At 40.2% G+C, this 26,090-nt stretch overlaps 1 protein-coding gene across 1 annotated transcript in view; it reads left to right on the top strand.

The window, feature by feature from the left end:
• The first annotated feature begins 506 nt into the window (after positions 1 to 506).
• Positions 507 to 26,090, top strand: part of Kug (kugelei) — a 37,515-nt gene continuing 11,931 nt past the window's right edge. The window contains exons 1-21 of the mRNA XM_064218673.1: positions 507 to 872; positions 12,248 to 12,297; positions 15,480 to 18,554; positions 18,632 to 18,911; positions 18,988 to 19,094; positions 19,193 to 19,403; positions 19,514 to 19,704; positions 20,124 to 20,273; positions 20,435 to 20,596; positions 20,677 to 20,881; positions 20,971 to 21,110; positions 21,198 to 21,439; positions 21,524 to 21,955; positions 22,042 to 22,264; positions 22,342 to 22,443; positions 22,520 to 22,744; positions 23,014 to 23,541; positions 23,619 to 23,897; positions 24,744 to 24,876; positions 24,995 to 25,219; positions 25,304 to 25,327. Of these exons, the coding sequence (XP_064074743.1) occupies positions 15,495 to 18,554; positions 18,632 to 18,911; positions 18,988 to 19,094; positions 19,193 to 19,403; positions 19,514 to 19,704; positions 20,124 to 20,273; positions 20,435 to 20,596; positions 20,677 to 20,881; positions 20,971 to 21,110; positions 21,198 to 21,439; positions 21,524 to 21,955; positions 22,042 to 22,264; positions 22,342 to 22,443; positions 22,520 to 22,744; positions 23,014 to 23,541; positions 23,619 to 23,897; positions 24,744 to 24,876; positions 24,995 to 25,219; positions 25,304 to 25,327 (6,919 nt within the window). The 5' untranslated portion in view covers positions 507 to 872; positions 12,248 to 12,297; positions 15,480 to 15,494. The remainder of the gene's footprint in view (positions 873 to 12,247; positions 12,298 to 15,479; positions 18,555 to 18,631; positions 18,912 to 18,987; positions 19,095 to 19,192; positions 19,404 to 19,513; positions 19,705 to 20,123; positions 20,274 to 20,434; positions 20,597 to 20,676; positions 20,882 to 20,970; positions 21,111 to 21,197; positions 21,440 to 21,523; positions 21,956 to 22,041; positions 22,265 to 22,341; positions 22,444 to 22,519; positions 22,745 to 23,013; positions 23,542 to 23,618; positions 23,898 to 24,743; positions 24,877 to 24,994; positions 25,220 to 25,303; positions 25,328 to 26,090) is intronic.

Here is a 26,090-nt window from a genome sequence, read left to right as displayed (position 1 = left end):
CACTCACCGCGAGGCCGGCGACTGGAACCCACCTGTGATAATGCAGCGAGTGCCACTCAAAGGCCTGTTTAGTGTGTATTATTTCTAGCCGCCTCACGCCTGCCTTCTCGCCGTCCATTCAGTATTCGCCTACGAAAAGCTCGTCTCGTACGCAATGCGAAAAAGATTACCTTGCTCGCCCCGATCATCTTGTTCTATTTATTGATAGTCTCGGAGATGTTTCTTCTGTGAACATGTAGTCCTTACTCTAATTAGATATTAACATTTAAAAAAGATACCTATTATAGAAAATTACGCATATTGTTTAGATTTGAATACGTCGTATGAAGTTGTCAAATAGTTTTTGAAATTTTGTACAACAACGATGAAATTCGCCTTTCACAAAACTGCACGAGGAGCCAACCAGCCTACTCACGATATGAGAGCGGGCAAAAAGCAAGTTTATAGGGCAAGCTGCGGGGCAGGTCTCTTCGCCCCGCGCCCGCACCCCGCGCCGCCGCTGCCGCGAGCGGTGCAGTCCAGTCAGCCGGCGTACGTCTACTGTGTTATACGTATCGTTGTTCGCTCTGCACCCCCCTCTCCCCGCTCTAAACAGACGCGATCTTATCCTCGACCGAGTAAGGTCGTCGTTACTTGTAAAAACTTAACTACTTGGAAGTGTTCACTACAGTGCTCGGTGAATGATGGTGAAAAATCAATGTGTATTGTTATAAAGTGGTTTCACGGCAGTACTAGCCGGTTCTGTGTACAGTGCCGGGCGGCCCTGCGGCCTGCCAGTCGCCTGTGCTTTCTAAACGATCCCGCGAGAAACGGTTGTGACGGTTCATATTCGTAAACGGATATTTAAAGTGAATTAATCTGGCTTTATACAGGTAAGCCAATAGCATGCAGACGTGTCGTTTTAATTTTTAAGGCTGTAATGTGAGGAATATATATACAAGGCCGCAACAGAGTTAACGGTTTTCAAACAAATAATAAAGCAAATTTGTAAAACAACTTCAAATATTTTTGGTGTAAATTTTTACATCAAACTTTATTACTCAAAAATTAAATAAACAAGTAGGCAACTATTTATGTAAAAAATAGAACAATAATTAAAAAAATAAAGCTATGAGAGCACCCCAAAAGCTACAGGATATATAAAAATTAATAGAAATAAATGTTTTCCAGTAATGATCAGCCTACTCAAATTACTTTACATAAAATATTCACGACTCAAAACCATAATCCTTCAGGCTTGTGAGAACTTGCAAGAACTTCGTCTATATAAAAATAAAAAAATATCGACCAGAAGCAAGCTTGAAATCATCCATATGATTTCAAGCTTGCTTCCGGTAAACTAACATTTGACGACAACTTGACTATTAAATAATCAACATCGCCCTAAAGAATGTATGTAATGGATTTATTTTTATAATTCCCAAACCGAGGAGAGTGTGCTTTGAGACTGCTAGCTAACGAGAATTGATTACCAAGAGGCAGTGTTAAGCACGAGCAGGAGTAAACTAGGTTAGGTGGAGTAATCAAATGCCAGAGAGTTTGTGTCAGCGTTATCGGCTATTATCGCTCTTTGCCAAGCTGTGCTAGCTAAGGCGATCAAACTTCAGTTCTTTTTATATTACACGAAAACTTCGAATTAATGAATCACACAACATAAGTATCCACTTCTAGCGTATTATATTGTTTTGATAACTCATTCATTGAAATTAGATAAGACATAAGACATCAATTTCAGACGTTACAGCATAGATATTTTCAATATAATACCATGAATAGTATAATTACATTGAAACTATTTATTTTTAATTTAAGATTACAAAACATTTATAATTAAGCAGCGATTAAAACAATTATATTAATGTTTCTAAAAATCCTACGTTATTTTCTAATCAAAAAGCCGCACACGCAGCTCACACTTGATAAAACTACGACAGATTATTATTGGCAATCTGCTTTATCAATGATTATAGTCTGTAACCTTCTTTTAAAGATATGAACATAACTTACATTGCTGTTTAATAGTTTTTAAATACATAGTTGATTATTCTTTTAATTTAAATATAAGAATAACAGACAAGTTGAAATATTAACAAGGAACAGCGTATGCCATCGTCGTCTTTATTTGTGCTCCAAGACAAAGGTCGATTTAGTTAATAAAGTCAATTATATACAAGACGCGGCGTGTACTAGCTCTTGAAAAAACGACGTGCATGTATTTGAAGTACATTATAAATTTCAAAAAGACACATACAAAATTTCTTGTTCAAATGATTCTTCAATTGTTATTGATTTAATGGATCAATTTATTTCCATAAGTTGTGATATCCCTACTATTATTACAAGAAACCAACAAAAACTTGTTACCTTTTTACCCAGCTGCTGGGTTATTATTTCTTTCGAAGGACAATGTGTTTGTATACACTTTTACAACCAGATTTCAAAGAAATTTTAAAAATCTGTGTTACGACAATAAAAAAAAAATAGTAAGCTTTAGTAAGCATTTAAGTTTTTTAAAACTCGTCTAGTGTACAATTTCTGGCTAAACATAGACCGTATAAAGAACAGTAACATCATACAGGTTTTAACATGTAAGTTTTGTTTGACATTCCGTATTCGTGTAACAATTACTCATCTGATTAACGAGGAACTTGTAAGTTTACAGATTAAAGATACACTCATAAAATGTTTACTTTGAATATTATTTTTGCAGTTTAGCAATACCGCAAAAATCTTGTTTGGTAGCTTTTTGGGTCTCTCCATTGACATTTTAAGAGATGTAACACTATCAAATGCAACTATTTAAGGGAGATTTGTAGATCTCTAGACAACTCCGTATCGGCGTATCATAATGAGTCTATTATTTTTTGTCATAGCTGTTTAAGGATATCTCTAAAATAAAAATTAATTAAATCTTAATAAAGTCTGCTACATTGTAAGTTTTTAACAAGACATAGTGCCTATATCAGAGGCATTCTATTAAAGACTGTGCGCTTAATATTTATATTCAATGAAACTAAGAAAGACCCTGGAAGTTTCGATAAGTGGTGAGACTTGAAGGACGCCCTGCAGTTGCACGTAATCGAACACAAGGGCAGCCATACACAGCCGCCCACCGCCCACTGCTCACTGCTCCATAAATAAAGTGCTTAGTATAAAGCATCCCTTTATTAGATACCATATGGAGTTTTATTTGGAGAAATTCAATTGCCTCGAAGAATTATACAGATAATAGTATTAGGACCTCTAGAAGCGTTCTTATCGTGGATTTAGAATAAGTGAATATTTAGTAACAAAAGTAATTGGCCTCATTTATAAGTATTATCTTGTTGTCCAAGTTAAATGTTAACGTCGTGATAAAGAATATTTATTTTAAAATAAATGTACTACAAAGAGTCACCCGTTATTCTACAGAAAAGCAATACATTATTTTGCTGAGTTTCGGTTAACGTCTGAGTAAGTCTGAGTTATAACAGAAACAAGATACATACCAGTTCCGTTACCGAATTCAACTCAAGAAAGAATAAATATTTACTGATTCGATAAAATAAATAAGCAAATCAATCAATTATCTTTATATTATATTTATTTAAGAAATGTATCTTAAGAATTCGATAAATTTACAAGTTCATTCATTTCAATATACTCAGGTAGTCAATCCTCCACACTTCTCGAATGTAACGTAAACCTGCATTAAACAGGGCCAAACTAAATCTCTTGTCGCAAACAAGCGTTACAATAGATGCTCCAAAACTTATTTTAATCATATATTTTTTCTTGGAACAAAAATATATAAAAAACGGTTACATGCCCATTAGCAACGTCAACTCCGCAAAGAAAATACTGGAAACACTAACATCAAAGAGAATTGCCACAAAAGCGTCCAAGTTTCAGGTGAATTACATTATTTAAATAACATAGACAATTCCAACGGAGGGATATGCAGCAGCTGCTTTCGGCGAGTTTTTCAAGTAAAAACTAACCTTGAGTCGATTTAATTTATTTACCAATTGCTTTGAGCATTGAATACGATACGCGTACTCCCAAAATACAAGAACATTGTTTATAGTATTAGCAATATGAACACGATTTCATCTTCATTAAAAGTAGAATAATTTTTAGCAAAACTTTTGCGCGAAAGTTTTTCTTCAAGACTTATTTATATTTCAACATCATTCTAATAATATACATAAGACATAAGTCAATTTCAAATAAATACTTTAGAGGAATTCCATTTATAAAAAAAAATATTGTTAAGTCCGTAAGCGAAAACTGAAAAACAAATATGAATAATCGCTTTACTAAGCATGTAGTTGACGGTCCTATTACATACAACAGTAATTATGTTGATATCAAACATTAGCTATTAAGTATGCATAATGTTAGGCGATTTCCTATGATGGATTCAAAATACCTTATATTCCTCTGCGCGTAACCTTGGTATGTACTTCAATCAAATGAGTTTTTTCAATTTCTCTTATAACAATACTCGATAACGCAGATCCCGACTATTTCAATTTAAAGGAGGAGTAGTTTATTAAATTAGAGTGACTTCAAAGTCTTGCAAACCCGGTTTATTTTTGGTTTCCGAAAATGAGACCATATGTCAGACTTTCATCCCTAACTCAAGTGGCTCCCTGTACTTTTTCGCCGGAAACTACATGTTCTTCTGTACACGGGAAATAAAACATGATATAGTAAATACACAGCCGAAGGTCGGTTAAAAGAATTTGCTTATTGTTAAGGAATGAATGTGGTCTACAGTAAGGAGTTAAGTCAACTTGTAACTACGAGGTAAAACAATGTCAAAACAGATCAAAGTTACTGTTATTATTTGTTTACAAGTAATTACGTGTATTGCTACATTTAATAATGAAATATCTATGTCACAAATATAAGTACCTAGTATTTATCTAATATTAAACGGTAAAATTAAGAAAGGGGTTGTAAGCATTTTCCGCAGTAACATTCAGTATTCAGCCCAACAGATGTTCATAGCAACAGAGCAGCGTGTAACGAACAAGTTGATCATCTCGCCCCTCTTCCTCTCCTCGTCCCGAACGAGCCACTACCCTGTCGCGAGCTTGTCTGTACCCAAAAAAAGATTTCGTTGGATGGAGCTCATTGTCCGTCATTATACGAGGAAGGAGGATTTATATTGTTTGACTTTAGTTCATAACACTGTATTAAGTACGTCACTTATAAAAAAAACGCTACAAAGTATGCTACAGTTCAAACGTGTGTGTGTACAAACAAAGTTATATTTTATGTACATAAGAATTATTAACATAAAGTCCTTAAATATATGCAAATATGAAATAAAAATAGTTACTGGATAAAACTTGACCGCGGTGGTAAGAATGCTTATCTGCAAATGAAAATTAATCTTTAGACTAGATTAGTCTAAACTACAAAGTCTAAAGGTTTTGGATATATGTGTGTGTATACTAAATGGTGTTTTAAAAGAATCTACAAACGAAACGACGCGAGGGGTACGTGGAGAATATATCACTCGTTGATTTGACGCTGATTGTTGTTTTAAATATACAAATAACATTCACAACACACGCATCGATATAATAATATTTTTTTATAAAAGCTTAGTATTATCCGTAATATGACTAAATACCGCAGTAAACAAACTTGAAAATATTTAGTTCGTAACAAAATCAATAAACTTATAGTGATAAGTATTAATTAAGTTAAATTACACTATTATACTACAACATTTACACCATTATAGTTAATCTATAAAACTTTTTATTTTCAAAATAGTTTGTTCCGTAGTCCATACTAAACAAAATCTTTAAATGAGATAAATATTCATTTACCTGTTTGGGTATTCCTGCAATAACACTTAATGCGTATAATAGAAGTGAATGTGATTATGCATGCAACCCAGCGAAAGCGGTTTAAGTTAGGTAGGTGATGTTGAGAGCTCAATATGGCGGCGGCCATGCAAGTTAAAGCACACCAGCGCATACGGCCGTCTATGAGCATTGAGGGTGTGCTCGTGTGCGTGAGAGCAGCTGTGACCCCCCTCACTCCGCCTGCACTCGCCGTCGCCCGCGCCGACCCTACGGGATGTTTACCGCATACCTGAGCCCCGTCAGTCCGTCTTCTGCTCGGCTCTAGTCACAATAATAATAATACAGACAGAAACAAATACCTATCGTCGAGATAGATGTAACGGTTCTAGCATTTATCTCGGCAACATGAATCAGTGAGCTACTTAGCGCGTATCTCTATTGGAGGCGCGGTGCGCCGCGAAGGTTAGGCCGATGACCGGCGCCCGCGGCGGCCTGCCCGAACCGCTGACATCATCAACGATTCTTCGGTAAAAACCACTACAGTAAATTGACTAATATCATATGATTACCGATATTGCGGGGCGCCAATCGCTTGTGAAATCATTCATTGAAAATATTTAAAATTTAAAGAATAATGACCGAACGAGCGACTGGACCTAACGATCGAATAAGCCACGAAAACTTTACTTTCAGATTGATGATCGTTCAAATAAAATAACTTGAAATTTATTTATTTATGGGACACAGAAGTATTTATTTTTGGCGCCTTACATCAACATATTACTTGTAATCCATAAGAATCAGATACTAAAGCTAAGAATATCGTACGCTTTTTCGCAAAACAAAATCAACTGGTTGAAAATTAATTTCAGTTAAATTAATTTAAGTTTAGTTACCTGAGTTGTAAAAAATACGCAAACTATTGCGCGTAATTGAAATAAGATAATCATATATTCACACCAGTTTATGCAAACCGGCTTGTGAAAATAAACAACAGGCAGACTTATATAATGATCTTTCAAAGAACAAGATGGTTTTTGACTTTAATTGATATCAAAAACTGAATTTACATAAGTGCTGTTTTTTATGCATTACTGAACCGTAAACCAGCCACAGAAGAAGACCTCCTAACGCATTTACAAATCACCAAGATTCGACTGAATATTATAATTTAACTAAGTTCTGGACCAAATACAAAATCTCATGAAATAGACACAGCTTGATAACTGAAATGCCATACTGTAGTGAACGTACGTCTTACGGCTATGAGCACATAGAGAAAACGCCGACAATAATTAACGATGTTTCAAAAACAAGTCCTTTAAGCAAATTTACTAAAAACTAGTTAATTTCAATTTTAAATTATTATTTAATAATTTTGTCACATAAAATGAGAGCAAAACTTTTGATACGCATATGATTTCACAAGACGACAGCTTAAAAATCTGATGTACGTACTGTAGTCTACTAACCTGTCTTTGACCTACACGCCTGTCTTTACTAATATGTATTATAAATGTGAAAGTAACTGCCTGTCTGTACAATTGCTCGTTTTTAATAAAATTTTATACGAAGCAAGCTCGAACTCCAACGAAGATAGGATACTGTTTTTAAAACACCTTTGATTATTATTGGGTTATATGAACACTAATATTTAGGCTTTTCGGTACAAATAACAAACAGTGATATCACAGTTTTTTTTTTTTTTTAATAAAACTCCGATTGTTTTTATTTATATTTTCGTAGTTGAATTTTCATATAAATTCATCTATACATACATAGAAAAGTATCTATGTAAAAGTTTAAACTTAATTTAGAGGTTTTTTATCAAAGGAGCCCCTTAAATTATTTGAATATTGGATGTGTGGTGGATGAAAGTTAGTATGAGGATTCCTTCATTTTTAGTACAGAATTTTCGAGCATTCAACTTTTAAAATTATTTATTTAAAAAAATGTATCTGTCTCTCTCTCTCTGGAATTGGAAAAGTGTGCTGTGTCCACCGCGCTAACCCAATGCTGGTTGAGGGTAACACATCAAAAGGCGGAAAATGTGAAGCGCGTCCGTGGGATCGAACTTTTGCGTTGCAGTCCCATACATCATATTATATATATTTTTACATCTATAATTTAAATATGCATTATTATTAGAATATAAACTTAACGTTACTTAACTTACTTAACAGTGGCAATAGATTTTCGTGACAAGCAGCACTAAATATTTTTAATTACCTTAACTTTAATCGGTCAAAATTAGTCACGAGTGGCTGCGCAATCGTCGTTTTTAGAAACAAAAGCTGAGAGTGCGCGCGGAAACTCTGCTAGAGATGCGCATCTGCATATTGCTCTGTCACAATACTAATCGATAAAACAAACTTTTGTAACCTCACTGTTTTTGTACTACGTTGTCATATTTAATACTTTATACCTGCACCTCTCAGAAATTGATTGATAGACTGATTTTAAGGCGCCATTTTAGATTGAGTGATATTTTTTTATAATTTATTTGAAAATATATAGAACGATATAAAGACAGATTGAAGTTACTTATGTTATGATAAAAAATACATATGGCTTTAATCGTAATTATTATATGATCTTAAAACAACTAAAACACAAACGGGCGTGCCTTTCAATGAGCAATGTAACAATAAAGATTTGTGTTGTGAGAAGCGAGAGCGTGCCGCGTGCGCGTGAGTCACGTGTGACGTCACTGGCGCACTGCGCCTGCGCGAGCATTAACTATCAACGTCATGCGTCCCGCGTTTAATACAAAAAGCGTTTCAATCTAAGTTAAAGTGTTGTTCAAGTTCAACTTATGCGCGTACAATGCTCCACTGCTCGCTGGGTCACTGAGTCGGCATAATGCTGACAGCTGATCATAATCATTCGATTTTATTCTAATAACATTGTAAAACGAAATAAGCCAAAGTATGGGTTGAAACAAAAATGATGACTAGCAAAACTTCTCAAGAGATATTAGCCTACGAGAGCCCATTTTCCGTCAAAAATATAATATGTTTGTCAACTTTACGAATTTATTCCCAAGAAAGTTTTATAATTAAATAATTTTCTGGTTTCCTTTTCCTCGCATTTTGTATCTGCCATCATCATTCATTAGAAGAGTAAACGTACGGTAAGATGGTTCTTTATGCATTTTAATAAAGGTACTATAACGAAAACGTGATATTCGCAAGGTCGATAATATTTGGTATGATTACCAGATGTCTTTGACTCAATACTTTAGAAGTTTAAATAACGTTTTCATATGTTTGACATCAGAAATAACGAACTTCCATACAGAAAGTTCAAGTAATAAATGGAAATTCATTATTTCTGATCCCCTATTTAACCATCTTAGAACTTGAAATTTTAAAAAATCCTTTCTTAGTGCTTACCTACCCACTATAAGGCATTCCTCTGCGATATTTTATCATTTTAGAGCAACTATGCGAGTTTCTTGCCGTTTCTTCTCGCTGGAGGCTGCTTTCCGAAACGGTTCTTATTTTAATATCGACGATTCAAAAATGCTTCATTGTGAAGTTTACTTGAATAAAATTGATTTGATTTGATTTATTAAACACACCAGTTTAGGCTGTGCATGAAATGTTAGTCATTTTAAAATTTTAGTAGGCATTAAATATTAGCCATTCCTGACATCGCGATGCGACGCCAACCTTCCTATCATTTGTGCCTGTAGTTACACTGGCTGACTCGCTCCTCAAACAGGAACACAACAATAGTAAGGATTGCTGAATGGCGATATAATATATGAGGAGTGGCCGGTACCTACACAGATGGGCTTGCACTAAGCTCTACCATCAAGTACATTATTTCAATTCTTAGTTTGAGTAGAATAATTAAAGCTCAATATCCGTTCCAATAACAATGTCCGTTCCCGTTCACCTTAATGGAAAAAATGCTGTCACCGAAGTACAATCGGATTATTCAGTACAGAATGAATAATTAAGAACCCATTACGTTTATTATATCTGTCAACACTAAAAGGCAGGCAGCCCGACGATGCGACCTATTCAACCACAGACGCAACCGTATTAAGTACGTTTCTATTTAGGACTATACTATATCGTATTTTATATGAAAGATGTGCAATACGAGTATCAGACAGTAATGTGTATCTAAATTTATATTAATGATAAGAAGGCTACAATGGTTCCGAGCTCATATTTAGTTGTCTTTATTCGCAGCAGTAACGTCATATGATAGTGATTGTTCAAAAAACAATATACTTAACTTGAAATGCAGACATATTCAGCAAACTAAAGAATTAAGAAAACGAGCCAGTTTCCCGGCCGGGCCCACCACAATAATGCCGCTGCACTGCGCTCTCGCAGGTTGTGTGATTAATCTTCGCCGCAGTACATTCGTGATACATATTATATGAAAACAAGATGTCGTTAACAATGCAGACTACCTGCCTTAAAAATGTTAGAGCTCGAGTAACAAGAGCACTTCAGCCGTCCTGCAACCCGCATTACGCTTAATCCTCCGAATAAAACGAGATGTACTATGAAAAGACTTCCTTTCTTTTGAAACGAAGACAAGAGTGGCGAGCGAGGCCCGGAGACATACCCGAGAGGAGAGACGCGCTCTCATTGTTGAGGTCCCTTGTTCGCGTTCGCATTCGAGCGTTGAACTAAATAATCTGACATTTTCAGGTACGCGTATTGTAATGTCTAACTCACTCATATAAATGTTTTGAGATACAAGCCGACGACGACGTCTCGAGTCCCGACTTTACACGGGTAAAATTATAACGCAATCAGTGCTGTGCTAAGCGATCTATCCAGCCGTAATGTCCATAGACATCTTATAATTATGTAATATTACTACTTCGAATAACAAAGTTTAAACTATTATTAACAGTTAAAGCAAATTTATTTTGAGTATTATAGTAGTAAGAAATATATTTGGTTTACCAAATAATAAAAATTATAGGGGTTATACGGAAAAAAATGTATTAAACGAGCCATCTGCGCAGAAGATATTATAGGGCACAAGTGTCTTCTTAAAACTCAGCTCTGTCGTGGCATGAACGTGAGATCGATTTAAAGGCTACCGAACTAAACAAATTGGTGGTAAAACCCACCATCCATAGACTAGGGATTTTAACTCAGAATCTTGAGATGTGCAGCCTTAGAAGTTAGCTACAACGGCAAAATATACAGTTAAGTGATGTATGTATATATAATTGCTAGTATCGTTGTCGTGATCGTAAGCCGAACTCCAGCTCTAGTCTAGCCCCGTTGCACTGCAACAATTCGGTGAAGCAGGAAAGGAAGCTGATGAAGTCCCGTCTTACTAACAATTTAAATTAGTTCGTATAAATCGCTTCGGCTCAACAACAACGACGGAGCTCAACAGCAATTCAAACGGCGTTTTTGTAGTAGTTCAATTGTTTTCTTAGATTTTTTATATTTTTACGTTTCCATATCGGTATCACGAAACAAAAAAGATCAATAAAAAGAAAAATGTTTTGTTTTTAGGTCCAGTAAACACCTTTTGCTATTTTCTAAGAAGAACATTTATGTATTGAATTTCAGTTACATTCAATATATCTAGGCCAATTTTAATTCTACCTTTGTCTGAAAACTTTCCATAAAAACGATATTTCTTATAAAAATTAAAAACAACAAATTTAGATGTTCTTTAAGTCAAAATATTTAAAAGAAGTAACATAATATATCAAGTAAGTTGTTATTAGTCAATGATATATTTTGTATTCTACAAGATAAATAGATTTTTATGGACGCCTTTTAGCTCTACACGCGATATGCAGGGCGTAGATATTTTTACTACGTACATATATTTGCCAGCTCTTGCATAAAATCGTCCGTCTCCACTGAGTACGTTGTTATAGGAAGAATATGACATATAGAAATATTTATATAACTATCCCATATTTATTGAAGAACATTATTAATTACCCTCCATGCAGCCTCTACCTGTTCGTCTCTAACGATCGCCATGTCAGAGGCCCAGACACTAACTCAACGAAACTCAACTAACTAAAAAGTCGATATGTGGGATACACTCTTATACAGTCTGCCATGAAAGTCATATTGGAAAAATATTTGTTCTATCTATCGGTATTATTTGTCAAGATGTTGCGAATATTGACGTATTCCTCCTATTCGACTGCATATTAAAAAGGACACCCATACTACTAATTAATGTGAATGTTTCGATATCAAATGATTACACAAATTGAGTGGGTATTTACGAACCAGTCGTAAGTGATGGTGAATTAAAACAGGTTTTTCTGCATTTATTGATTACAAGCGACTACGATTACCTCATAGATCCGCTGCTTCCGAAATATACTCTCGCCATACATGCTACACTAATAAATATAAAAAAAATAAATGTCTAGTATACGTTAGGTAATAATAACAGAATAAAAAGAGAGTCGTCTGTTGCAGGTTCGCGAGAAGCGAGCGCCGCGTCCGCGCCCTCACGACTCACACATGAGGTAAGATTTTGTAGCAGAAACATTTTTTGAATGAACGAGAGTTAGGACACGACCTTTAGTATTAATGTAGCACGATGACACAACTATTTTCCTAACTCTCATAACCAGCTAGGCCGACGAATCTGATGCGAACGAAAGGACTTCAAGTCTAGAAATAATTGCCCTACGTGCTTTTCATGGCACGGTAGTTTACACAATCCATTTTCAAATTTTGGGCTCCTGAATTTCGTACCAGATAAACCCAATACTTTTTAGAGACCCCACTCGGGTTGTAAATCGAGGATGTCGGGACTCGGGATCGAGACTTATCAAATTTCGGTAGTCCCCATTATAATAATATAATAGATATTAAAGTAAAAAAGGTCCTCGGAACCCTACGTGAACTTTGTTCGAAAGAGAGCTATCAGCCCGACTTGCAATTTTTTAATCGCAATCGATGTTTTCCGACAACCGCTCTAGATTTTTTGAATATATTCTAATAAATAATTACAAAAAGAAAGAAAACAAATAATTTTATGTTTTAGTGAAATAACTTGAAAAACTCAGTCTGACTGATTATTCTGTAATAGATTATTGATATGCAATAGATTATTACAGAAATACAAAAAATATTTAAAAAAATGTGCTTTTCTGACGTAACGATTTTCGAACTATTTCATCTCAATGGATTTTTTTTTCAGTCAAAAAGTAGAACACTGTCAATAAAATCGAATATTAATAAAATGACGTAAAATGCTGAAAATTATATAAAAAAACTACGCAAATTTATATTTTTTTGAATGGTGAAATTTTTTCATAAACTTTCAATAGTTTTCCAATTATATCTACAGCCTATTCTATAACCTACTATTATATTCATAAATATTTAGGAGTTTACCAATAGAAATGAACAAACTACACGACACAATGAAATAAATAACAAAAAAACGAATTCCATTTCTATGGAGAACAAACAATAACTACAAAATATAAATTAAAATGAAAATTTACAGATACTCAATAGCTGTCCAACAATTCGTGTTGTTCTTAATAATAAGAATTATTTATGTATTTCCTATCCTATGATAAAATTTACGAATATTATTATTACTTACTATTTATTTATTTATAGGTACACAAACAGCATATAATCAGAAAATTTATAAAAAAATTACGTACTTACCTAATTTTGATCTAGATTACATTCCTTAGCATGTGTCCACGGCTAGCTCATAACAATTATTATAGTTATATAACTATAATAATTGTTATGAGCTAGCCGTGGTATAACGAGCCTATATAGGCTGGTGATTTTTTATGTATTCCATGTAACATTAATCATTAAACTAAGAAAATAAATAAAATTAGAAATGACACCTAGTTGGAACAAAGTTGCTTTCGCTACATAATATGTTATGTATCAACAAAAAGACACAATTAAAAAAAAATAACAATGACAAAATGTAAGATATCATAGTTTAAATAATATTAAGTATAATTAATAGAAAGAGACGGAGAAACTGAGACAGAGAAAGGTCGCTCGGAGGGGCATAAAGCTATTTCCTTACGTGACGATTATTGTCAGTTTCCTCTGGTGTGAGCCGCGTAAAAGATATTCGTTTAAACAGTCGATCCCAACATTCAAAAGTCATTTTTAATTTTTGTCACAGGCATAAATAAAATCTATGATGCGTTATGGATTTACGTAAAAGGGCGTTTTGAATGTCGACGAAGCGAACTTTGAAAGTAGATAAGTATTAAATAGGTTAGGATTGTAAAGCAAGAACTGTTTGCAGTACAGAATATAGCGCAGCGTTTACCAAATCGCATGGACACGTGAATAGGTTTGTTTATCATTCCTACTTCGATTGGAATAGGCTATATATTATACAAATATATAATGAAAAACAGTTGCTACAAAATGTTTTGTCGGTTCGTCAACTTGAATTTATTCATCGAACCGTTGGTTCCTTTAAATTGAATTTTAATTTTGATGTAAATCACGATGAGCTAGAGCCAGAAACTACGAGATTTATTGAGATAGGTCGTAATGTAGAAAATAAAAGAGTTATAGAAATTCGTTTTAGTTAGTTTTACTATGAAACATTTATTAAATAATGTGCACAGAAAGGTGCGTAAAGCTCAACGACAATGCGTTGTGATGAATGTACGATAAGCCACGGGTGTGATAAGCGCATGTCATCGACCGAGTTTCCCCTTGAGTCAGAAACCCTAATCTGTATTAGTTCAGTGGGCCCCTGCACTCGAGTGTTAAACTTTGAATATGAAAACATTGTAAGAAATACATAATTTTCGTAATTATCATCCTAATAATGTACAGTGGTGAGCTTAGAGAGTAGTTAGTAGTGTATGAAGAGATATATAAACTACGCGACCCGCAATGCTGATACTAAATATACTACAGAATGTCTTACAACGTTCACTGTTTTTCAGTCATTAGACAATAAAAACTGCTATGTCTCTGCGTTTTAGATCCGTAATATCTTCGAAAATATCAATTTAAATTACATGCTATAAACGGCCATATTGATCTATATGAAATACACAATGTATTTAATGTACTTAATTGGATAAGGATTAATGTTGTATTTCCTAAAATCGCTTCGAAAATAAGCCATTATTTCTCGTAAAAAGAAAGGGATAAAAAATGGTTATTGTGGGTTATCCCTAATAGATAGACAACAAATCGTATATTTATAATTTCGTCAACGATGGATGCCATACAAAAATATATATTGTTGGACATTTTTGTTTCGTTTGTCGACAAAACTCTCAGAGAATCTATCTATTTATAGCGAGATTCACCTGAGTAGATAAATAAGTAAAATAAAAAACGTGATCTAATTGATTTAATATTTTCAAATAAAATATCGAGACAAGAGCATTTATATCATTTAAATCGTGTAATGACGTTTTAAGTCGATAGTAAAAGTTTTAAAGGAAAAGCTGAAAACACACCCTTTTTAGCGCACATAAATAAAAGTTTTTTTTTTTTAAAACTTGTTGTTTTGTTACTTTTTATTAATTCTCCGTGATTAACATTTTCGTCTAATAACATTCAGACATTGTTGTATGTTAAGGGCTGGTTATAAAAAACTAAAATTATTAATTTGATAAAATATATTAAGTACTAACACAATATTTCAAAAACAATTTGTTAAATAAATTGACTATATTTCCAGAATAAGGAAGGCGACATGCAGAGCGCGCGTGCGCTGCTGGTCCTGGCGGTGCTGTGCGGCGTGCGCGGCGCCGGCCCAGGCCCACCCACACCTCTTCCAGCGCCGCAGCCGGTATTGCATTTCGACTATTCATTGTACAACGTGAGCATACCGGAGAACAGCCCACCGAGGACTTACGCATCCCAGCCACCCGCCGCCGATCCTTTGGGCTTGCGTTTACCTGGTCCTGAAGCTAGAGTTCGATTTCGTATTAGACATGGCGATCGCGACAAATTCTTTAAAGCGGAAGAACATGTCATAGGCGATTATTGTTTCCTTTCCATTCGCACACGCGCTGGCCTTTCTGATGTCTTAAACCGGGAGCGAAGAGACAATTACAGATTAGAGATTCGAGCCACAGCGCAACTGCCCAATGGTCGACAGCTTGAAGCTGACACGGTAGTAGTTGTAGAGGTTACGGATGAGAATGACCTCAGTCCTCTATTTTATCCGACTGATTACGAAGCAGTAGTTCAAGAAGATGCTCCCTTACATTCTAGTATTGTACGTGTTTCCGCCGAAGATGCTGATCTTGGTATTAACGGTGAAATATATTACAGTCTTGCAGAAAGAACCGATCGGTTTGCAGTACACCCTACAAGTGGTGTAGTAACTGTAACACGATCCCTGTCTGTAGTGGAAAGTTCTCGTTACGAAATAACAGTGCTAGCGCATGATCGAGCGTCTTTGATCACTCGAGGTGACAATGCACCCGCAGCACGAGCTTCCTTAGTAATACGTGTTATTCAGGCAAATCTGCATGCACCCGAGTTGCGAGTTCGTCATCTACCTGAACTTATAGAAAACTCAACAGCCGAAATATACGCAATTGTAGAAGTTAAAGATAAAGATACTGGAGAACACGGTCGCATTATTGGCCTAGAAATCGTTGATGGTGATCCAGATGGTCACTTCCGTGTACGAAACTCGGCGCAGCAAGGAGAATATGATATTGTAGTGCATGCACTTCTTGATAGGGAGAGTGCGCCTCATGGTTATAATCTAACTCTCCGTGCAACAGACGCAGGAAAACCGCCTCGATCTTCGTATTTAACGTTACCGGTGTTATTGACTGATACAAATGATAACGCGCCGATATTCAGTCGTGAAATATATGAGGCAACCCTGCCAGAGACTGCTCCACCAAACACACCTGTTATCCGATTAAAGGTAAGCGATCGAGATGAAGGCCGAAATGCTAGAGTATATATTGAAATAGTGGGTGGTAATGAAGGCGGGGAATTTGTGATTAATGCAGATACTGGAGTTCTCTATACGGCAGTCGAGTTAGATGCTGAAGAAAAATCTTTATATACTCTCACTGTATCGGCTATTGATCAAGGTAATGCCGGAACACGCAAACAATCTTCGGCTAAAGTGAAAATTGCTATACTAGATGCCAATGACAACGACCCTGTCTTCGAGCGTGAAGAAATAGAAGTGACTCTGGTAGAGAACGGTCCCACAGGTGCAATCGTCGCTCGAGTGATTGCACGTGATGCCGATTCCGGTGAGAATGCTTACATATCATACAGCATTGCTAACTTACAACCGGTTCCTTTTGAGGTGGATCATTTTTCTGGTGCAGTGAGAACTACAAGGCTACTTGACTATGAAAGTATGCGTCGTGAATACGTTTTACAAATTCGTGCCAGTGATTGGGGATTACCTTATCGTCGCCAAGCGGAAATGAGACTAACAGTACGACTTGAAGATGTCAATGACAACCGTCCCCAATTTGAGCGAGTTGATTGCGTTGGGTATCTATCACGGCGTCTATCTATTGGATCTGAAATTGTAACACTTTCTGCAATTGATTTTGACTCTGGAGATGTAGTTTCATATCGTGTTATTGGAGGCAATGAAGACAATTGCTTCTCTCTTGATTCTAGCACTGGAGTGCTTGTGCTTTCTTGCGATCTTAGTGACATAAGAACTGAAACACGTGTATTAAATGTTACGGCAACCGATGGAACGCATTTTGCGGATGCAGCTACTTTAACATTACATTTAGTCAGCGGTAGTGGCAGTGGAAGTGGAGGCAACGTTGAATCTAACTCATTAGAATGTCGTGATACTTCTGTAGCACGTCGTTTAACTGAGCTATTAGCAGCTGCTGAAAGAAGCAATGCACCTATAGATTTTGCAGAAGATTTCCCTCTAGCTTCTTCTCGTTATGGAGAAAATTTACACTACCCAGAGTTCATTGATTTTCCGGTTGAAGTAAAAGTTAATGAATCTGTCGCATTGGGTACCTCCTTAGTTCGTCTTAAGGCCCGCGATCGAGATCTTGGCTATAATGGACTCTTAGTATACGCTATTTCTGGGGGCGACGCCGATTCAGCGTTTCGTATTGACCCAGATTCGGGAGAGCTTAAAGTAATCGGTTATCTCGATAGAGAACGAGAAAGTGAATATTACTTAAACATAACCGTATACGATCTTGGTCACCCACAACGCACAGCTTCTAGACTTCTACCTATTACAGTACTCGATGTTAATGATAACCCCCCAAGATTTGAAAAAACACTCGCTAGTTTTAGAGTAACCGAGAATGCTATCAACGGAACAGCAATATTTCATGCGAATGCAACTGATCGCGATGGAGGTGAATATGGGCACGTCACTTATAGTCTAAGTGGAGGAGGTGAAGGCGAATTTTGTATCGAACGTGAAACTGGGGTTATGTCTGTTTGTGCACCTCTTGATAGAGAACGACGTTCACTCTACGAACTAACGGTTCGGGCTACCGATGGTGGTGGTTTGCGTGCTGAGGCATTAGTGCGCGTTGCTGTAGATGATGTAAATGATAACACCCCACGATTTGCTTTACCAGCATATAGTGCTCGTATACGTGAAGATGTACCAAATGGTACTTTAGTCGCAGTACTTGAGGCATTTGATCCTGACTTAGGACCTGGAGGAATCGTCACTTATTCCTTGCCTGATCAATCACCTGACGACATTGTTTTCACAGTTGATAGCACTTCTGGTACATTACGGACAGCTAAGCGGTTAGATTTCGAAGAAAGACAGGTAATTATTTGTCATTGGTTATAATATTAAAATCATATCGTAAGCTACATATTTATGCATAAATTACGAATTTATAGGTCTACGGCGTTACAGTAAGAGCAACAGATGGTGGACGACCATCATTGTGGGCAGAAGCTACGCTCATTGTAGAGGTAGCTGACGTTGATGAAAATGCACACGCACCTGTTTTTGCGGAGCGACAAGCATTCGCAGCAACGGTGTCCGAGGACGCATCTCCGGGCACTACAGTCATCACTGCGACAGCGACAGATGCCGATCCGCCGGGTCGTGATTCTCGTCTTGCGTACTACATTGTCGCCGGCTCCGGCATGGCACTATTCTCAATCGATGATTCAGGTAAATTAATTACAACATTTTTCTGTTATACTTTAACTATTTACAATAAATTTACGTTTCTTGCTTCTATTTGTAGGTGTAATTAGAACACAAACACCTCTTGATCGAGAAACAACACCGCATTATTGGCTAACGATATGTGCACAAGATCATGGCTTGGTGCCGCGTCATGCTTGCGTTCAGGTAAAAAATGTTTTCTTGTTATAAATTATTCTAGTATTATCAGTACTAACACTAAAATAAAAATTACAAATTGAATAACGAAATTCCATAATGAACAGGTTTATATTGAGGTAGAAGATGTTAACGATATGGCACCATGGCCCGAGCAAGCAGAGTACGTTGTCACCGTCGCGGAGCACTGCGCTGCTGGTACACATGTTGCCCGCGTTCACGCTATTGACTCCGATGCTTCTCCTGTGCCTGCCAAGCTGCGATACTCGATTATTGCCGGTAACCCAGACGGACTCTTCTCTATAGATGAAGAAACTGGTGAGCCCATTTCACTACTGGCGTTTTTTTTTGTGTGGAATACTGGTCTATTACAAAAGTATACGTCAAGGTGGAATAAATATATAGCATAATTGTTTGTAATCCATCAGGTGAAATCACGACAACGGGTCGCACGCTAGACCGCGAGGCCGCGGCGACGCACGCTCTCGAGGTGTCGGTGTGGGACGGCGCGCTGGCGGGCGCGGCGCGCGTGCGCGTGTCGCTGCTCGATCTCAACGATCACGCGCCAGCCTTTACACAACGCTTTTATGACGTGCATGTGCCTGCACAACCGACGCAGGTTTGATAATAATACTCCGGTTATTACAATGTCATTACAAAATCAGAAGTTCTTGTACACTGTTTACGATAGAGTGAACTGGCAGAAATCGTCACGTAAGGAGAAAGCGTAATGCCTCCTCAAGGTGCCCTTTCCCTCTCTTTCCTTTCTCCGGCATTTTCTACAATATTATATATACTTATTTTTTGTTATTTTAATAACAAATTTATTTCTTTCGTTGTCTGTAATTTATTTGTCGGTTATTAATATCATATAGCGAAAGCAAATTCCTTCCAACAATTTTTCTTAATCATTTTTCAACTGTATTTTTCAGGTAATCATTAGGTCATACACCTGATCACATACTGTGGTGTAGAAATTAAAATTATCCCCTGACAGACGATCCCTTTACTGACAAAAACTGTTTTAATACTTTTTAGGATGATGAAGCAGCCTCCTTCGAAGCTGAAGAGAGTAGCTCGGAAGCGGAGAGCGAAGCGGAAGCTGAGGACGAAGATGAAGGATCTGGTGTTCGTCTAGTCTGGGACACATGGGAAGAGGCTGCTCCTGAAGGCACTTATATCACCACGGTAAAATATTACGTAATAAATACCCAATATCATTTTAATGCTTACCATTTTATTGCTTACTAAACGTCGTCTTGATAAGTTTGCAAACGTATTAGTCTAACTCGATGTGAGTCATTATAATGTCAAATTCCATTAAATGGGCGTAAAACGAACTCATGCAGGTGGCAGCTCTCGACAGCGACGCCGGAGAAAACGGAACCGTTCGATACAGCGCTCGTGCACGTGGTATCGCTCGAGGTCTCCTGCGCGTGCACGCTCACTCCGGACGAATATACGCTTCGCCACGTCTGCCTCTCACCGCGCACGTCACTTACGATTTGACGGTAATGATAAATTTGTTAATATTTGTCAACGAAGGTGCTAGAGCACGTTTACGTTAAACGGGGCCTGTACCGCCCGACAGGTGCGCGCGTGCGACGGCGGCCCCAAGGCGCGCTGCAGCGTGTCGCGGGCGCGCGTGCGCGGCGCGGCGGCGGGCGGCGGGCGGGCGCCGCGCGTGCGCGCCGTGCCGCCGCTGCAGGCCGCCGAGCTGGACGCGCCCGGCTTCCTGCTGGCTCTCCTGCAGGCCTCCGACCCCGATGGCGACGCCCTCTACTACGACATTATCGGTAAGTGACCGTCCCCCGGTGAGATGTCACTTATATTTATTGATGCGTTTTACCTCTATCATACTTTTGATTTGTCTATTAAATTTTAGACGGTGATCCCGGACATCAGTTCTACGTGGGTCGCGAGGATGGTAGCCTGGTCTTGGCGCGACGCTTGCTCTGGGAAGAACGATCGCGATATTCGCTTAACGTCTCCGTAAGCGACGGACTGAACACGGTTTATACGTCGGTAAGATTGTTAAAAATGTAATGAAAGAAAACAATATATAAAGACCTCGCACTCGAATAAGTGCGTCCAATTTTAACAACATTTTAGATAAACATAACCGTGATCAACGATGCCAACGAAGGCGGCGTGACGTTCTCGCGAAGCGAGTACGTGGTAGAGGTTTCGGAATCCGCCCGCGCGGGCGAGGCGCTCGTGACGCTGCGGGCCTCGGCGGGCGCCGCCGCGCGCCTGCTCTACGGGCTGCACGCGGCGCGCGCTCCGAGGGATCTGTCGCTCTTCCGTCTGAACGAGCTCACCGGCGTCCTCGAACTCGCTCGTCCGCTCGACAGGTACTTTAGTTTCCATTCTTTTCGAGCATTAACCATACGAAAAGTAGTAAAGGCCTAATTTTAATAAATATAATTTCAAAACAGAGAGACTTCGGCGACCCACGAACTGACCGTGTGGGCTCGGGACCAGGCGCCCCGCGCCTCCGTGGCGTTCGCGCGCGTCACCGTGCGAGTGCACGACGCCGACGAGCACGCGCCCGAGTGGGGCCGCCGCCTGTGGGAGGCGCGGCTGGCGCGCGGCGCGGCGCCCGGCTCGCTGGTGGCGCCGCTGCGGGCCGCCGACCGCGACGCGGGCGACGCGGCGCGGGTGACGTACGCGCTGGTGGGCGGCGACGCGGCCGGCCTGTTCGTGGCGGACGCGGAGCTGGGTGACGTGCGGCTCGCGCGCGCCCTGCCGGCCGCCGGGCCCCGCGACTACACGCTGCACGTGCGCGCCTCCAACCCGCCCCCGTCCGCTCGCTCGTCCACGTTACCGCTGCACGTGATCGTCGTGGAGCCCGACGACGCGCCACCGAGGTGAATCATCGGTATCTCGTCGATGAGAGTCGACACTCACCGACGCTGCACGTGTTCTGATAACATTCTAATATTTTCCTCGGCAGATTTCTGTCGGACGATATAGTATGCGAAGTATACGAAAACGAGCCCGCAGGGACGGTCGTCGCCACCTTAGAGGCGCGCAGTTCTTCCGCCGTTTGGTACACGCTCGAAGGCGGAGAAGGTCGGTTCAATCTGAATCCTGCCGCTGGGGTGTTGTCTCTCGCTATTCCACTAGACTATGAGAAGCGAGAAATCTATAACGTTACCATCATCGCCCTCAACATGGTGAGGTTATTCGTCTGTGTTACATTACACTTTATAAACATTCACTTATGAGTACTCACGTGTTTTTCCATGAACAGGGTGGTGGCAGTGCAAAAGCGCACGTAACAGTACACGTACTGGATCGCAACGAATTTCCGCCGGTTCTCCTTCGTCGAGAATATCGCGGTCGCGTGTCAGAGGTCGGAATCCATATCTACATAAAATATGAAGGTCATTTCCTCGAAGAAGCTTCTAACGATATATCGATGGCCGCAGGCGGCCGGCGTGGGCGCGCTCGTGACGGACGCGGAGCGCGAGGCGGGCGCGCCGCTGGTGCTCGCGACGGCGGACGGGGACTCGCCCGCCAACCGCCAGCGCGCCTACGAGGTGCTGGAGCCCGCCGCCGCCGCGCTCTTCCGCCTCGACCCCACCACCGGCGCGCTGCAGCTCGCCGCCCCGGTCGACTATGAACAGCAACAGATCCACAGATTCACAGTTAAAGTATGCCATGAGACTTGACGCGGATTTTTTTATTTTGTTTGAGATTTATTTTTTAGCGATCGCAAAGGAAAAAAACGCATGCCATTTCAATTTCAATTCTATTAATTATACATTTTCTGTATACTTTTACGTGATTTACGTACAAATCGAATCTCTCATTAATATTTTGTGTACGAATTGAGTACAGTTAGCTCTCTGTCCTACTTTGATTTGATAAATCTTTGGGATCTTACGATTTCTACAGCAAAACGTGCTTACTTTTTTTACAGGTCATCGATATGGGAAACCCTAGGTTACCTTCGGATAGCGTCGCCAAAGTGACGATCGAGGTTATAAACGTGAACGACTGCCCTCCAACGTTCGCTCAGGCCTCGTACGAATCGATCGTTTTGCTGCCGACGGCGAGCGGCGTGAGCGTGCTCACGCTATCTGCGAACGATCCCGATGAACCGAATTCGCTCGCTTCGCTCAAGTACGACATTATTGACGGAGATCCACGTGGCGCCTTCGCGTTGTCGGCCGCTGGCGAGCTCAGCGTAGTGGAGCCGAGTGCGCTCGCTGGGTCGCACCGGCTGCGAGTGCGCGTGTCGGACGGGCTCTACTCGAGCACGGCTCGAGTCGAAGTGCGCGTGCGTGAACCGGATAATTCCGGGCTCGCCTTTCAAAAAGCGGACTACTACGGCTCCGTTGTCGAAAATTCCACCAAATCTGCGACTATCATCGTTCTCAACGTCCTCGGAGCCGCATTGAACGAGCATGTCGAATTTCGAATACTGAATCCGGTCCGAGGGTTCGAGGTACGATCTCTTATATATCTTTTTAAATGAATCTGCCGAAAGAGAAAAGGAAGAAATGAAAGCGAGTGACCCATCAGGTGGGCGCGACGTCGGGCGCGGTGCGGAGCACGGGGCTGGCGCTGGACCGCGAGCAGCGCGACGCGTACACGCTGCTGCTGCAGGCGCGCAGCGCGGCGGGCGCGGGCGGCGGCCGCGTGGCGCACGCGCGCCTGCACGTCGGCGTCACCGACGTCAACGACAACTGCCCCGTGTTCGTGGAGCGGCCCTACGTGGCCGCCGTGCTGGCCGGCGCCGAGCCGGGGTCGCCCGTGGTGCGCGTGCGGGCCGTCGACGTCGATGCGAATGACAACGGCGAGGTGAGATTGAAACCGTGCAGTCGACTGTAGTGTTTTTCGACCACTACAGGTCAACAGCCAAATAAACAACATTTGACATTGGTTTGACTCGATATCATTACTCGATACACTTTGGAGAGTGCTCGAAGGCTCTTTTCTACTCTGCTCTTTTCTTAATTGATTGAACCATCTCCATTCCTCTATCGGGCTACTAGGCGCAGGCAAAAGTTTCATCCATACGTTATTAACATACCCAAAAGTCGAACTAAAGGGTTTGACAGCTCGTTTTTGGTGAGAGTCGCCAAGATTTGGAACAAAGTCAAAGTCAAGTCAAAGTCAAAAATCTTTATTCAATATAGAAGTGTTTACACTTGCTTATTGATTGTCAAAAATCTACCACCGGTTCGGAACTTAGCACCTCGGACCTGAGAAGAACCGGCGAAAGAAACAGCGGGATATATATATATATATTTTTTTTTTTTTTAACACAACAAACAACCTGCCTGGGTCTATTTTTCCTGATTCGTTGAACTATGGAGCCTTTAAAAGTAGAGTGAACAGGTTTCTTTTGGATGGGCGTGTACCACCTTCGTCATCATCTACACTTTCCATCAGGTGAGATGGAAGACAAACGCCTATTCCATTACAACTATATAAAAAAAAAGGAAAATTAAAGTGGATTCGAGTCAATATAGTCAATATAGCCGAGCCATTAGCAAATCGCATGGAATACGTAAATATAAGGTCTATTTACATTTATTCCTTCTGCGATTCGAGTACGCTATGGAGGTGTTCTAGTTACAGAGACGTAGCTGTCAGTGTTCTCGCGGTTCAATGATAAAGTTCACGGAAGTATCTCTTTCTCAGGTTCGATACGAGATGAAGCGCGGCCACGGTGAACTATTCCGCGTCGACCGACGCACCGGCCAGATAACCCTGAAACAAACCCTGGACGCACACAATCAACTGTACACTTTGGTGATCGCCGCATTCGACGGAGGTGAGTCGCGCTCGGGAGGCGCGGGGAGGCGCGGTGAGGCGCGGGGAGGCGCGGGGAGGCGCGGTGAGGCGCGGGGAGGCGCCATCGAGCGGTACGCGCTGTACACGTGTGTGCGCAGGGACGCCGGCGTGCGGCGCGGAGGCGGAGGTGTCGGTGCGCGTGTGGGGCGGCGGCGCGGCGCCGGCGTGGCCCGCGGCGCTCGAGGCGCGCTCCGTGCGCGAGGACGTCGCCCCCGGCTCCGCGCTGGGCGCGCCGCTGCAGGCGCGCTCCCCGCTGGCCCGCCGACTCATCTACACGCTGCACGACGGCGCCGCCGATCTCTTCGAGATACACTTCGACACCGGTGAGACCCCTCTCCCGACCGTTTCCTCCTGGATAGCTGCGAACCGCGGTCCTAGCGTACTAACGTGTCGATTTTGTCCCGCAGCGCCCGACAGAGGGAGCGGTCCGTGTGAGTATTGGCCGCGAGTCACGTGATCGTTTTGTGTTTATCGTGTCGTGGGGCGATATGGCTTTTGGGACATATCGCTCGACGACGTGCGCTCCTCGCTGGAGGTAGACGAGCTCGAACTCTCGCCGTTTTCATATTTCACGCCTCGTTTATATTTGGAATGCATGACTTTTGTGTTATTACGTGTATAATAACGATTATAAGCGTATCGTAGTGAGCATATAGCACCTTTAGAATGAGATATACACAACTTCTGAAATAGTATGTGTTTAAAAAAAACTTCGAATAATTAAATGACATTGCTCCGTTCGCGTTAAACTAATTTCTGGGTTTAATATTACTGGAATGATTAATTATCTATGTTTAAATATTTTTATAACCTTTTTTCTATTTCTATTTCTATTTTACCTATTATCACATTCTGTAAGGCCGTTTTGATATACATGTACTCTGCATGAAACCAATATAGATTCCACGTCTACGTCAGCTAACATTCGTGTTTTGTTTACTATGAAAGTTGCAAATTTATATTAACTTGTCACTTATTTCAGTATATACGTAATTATTCAATAAATTATTTAAGAAAATTGTAAAGTATCATCACGCATAGTTTTCTTTTTTAACTACGAAATAAGCAAGTCTTACATAACGAAAAGAAGGACCAGAAATTGATCCGTATGGAACCCCATAATGAAAGTCTCTATAGACGCTTTATCCTGACATTGACATCCTATGATAATATACTAACTCTTAATAGTTATCC

This window comes from Vanessa tameamea, chromosome 3, assembly GCF_037043105.1.
Source record: "Vanessa tameamea isolate UH-Manoa-2023 chromosome 3, ilVanTame1 primary haplotype, whole genome shotgun sequence".
NCBI lineage: Eukaryota > Metazoa > Arthropoda > Insecta > Lepidoptera > Nymphalidae > Vanessa > Vanessa tameamea.
This window is presented reverse-complemented; position numbering and strand designations above follow the sequence as displayed.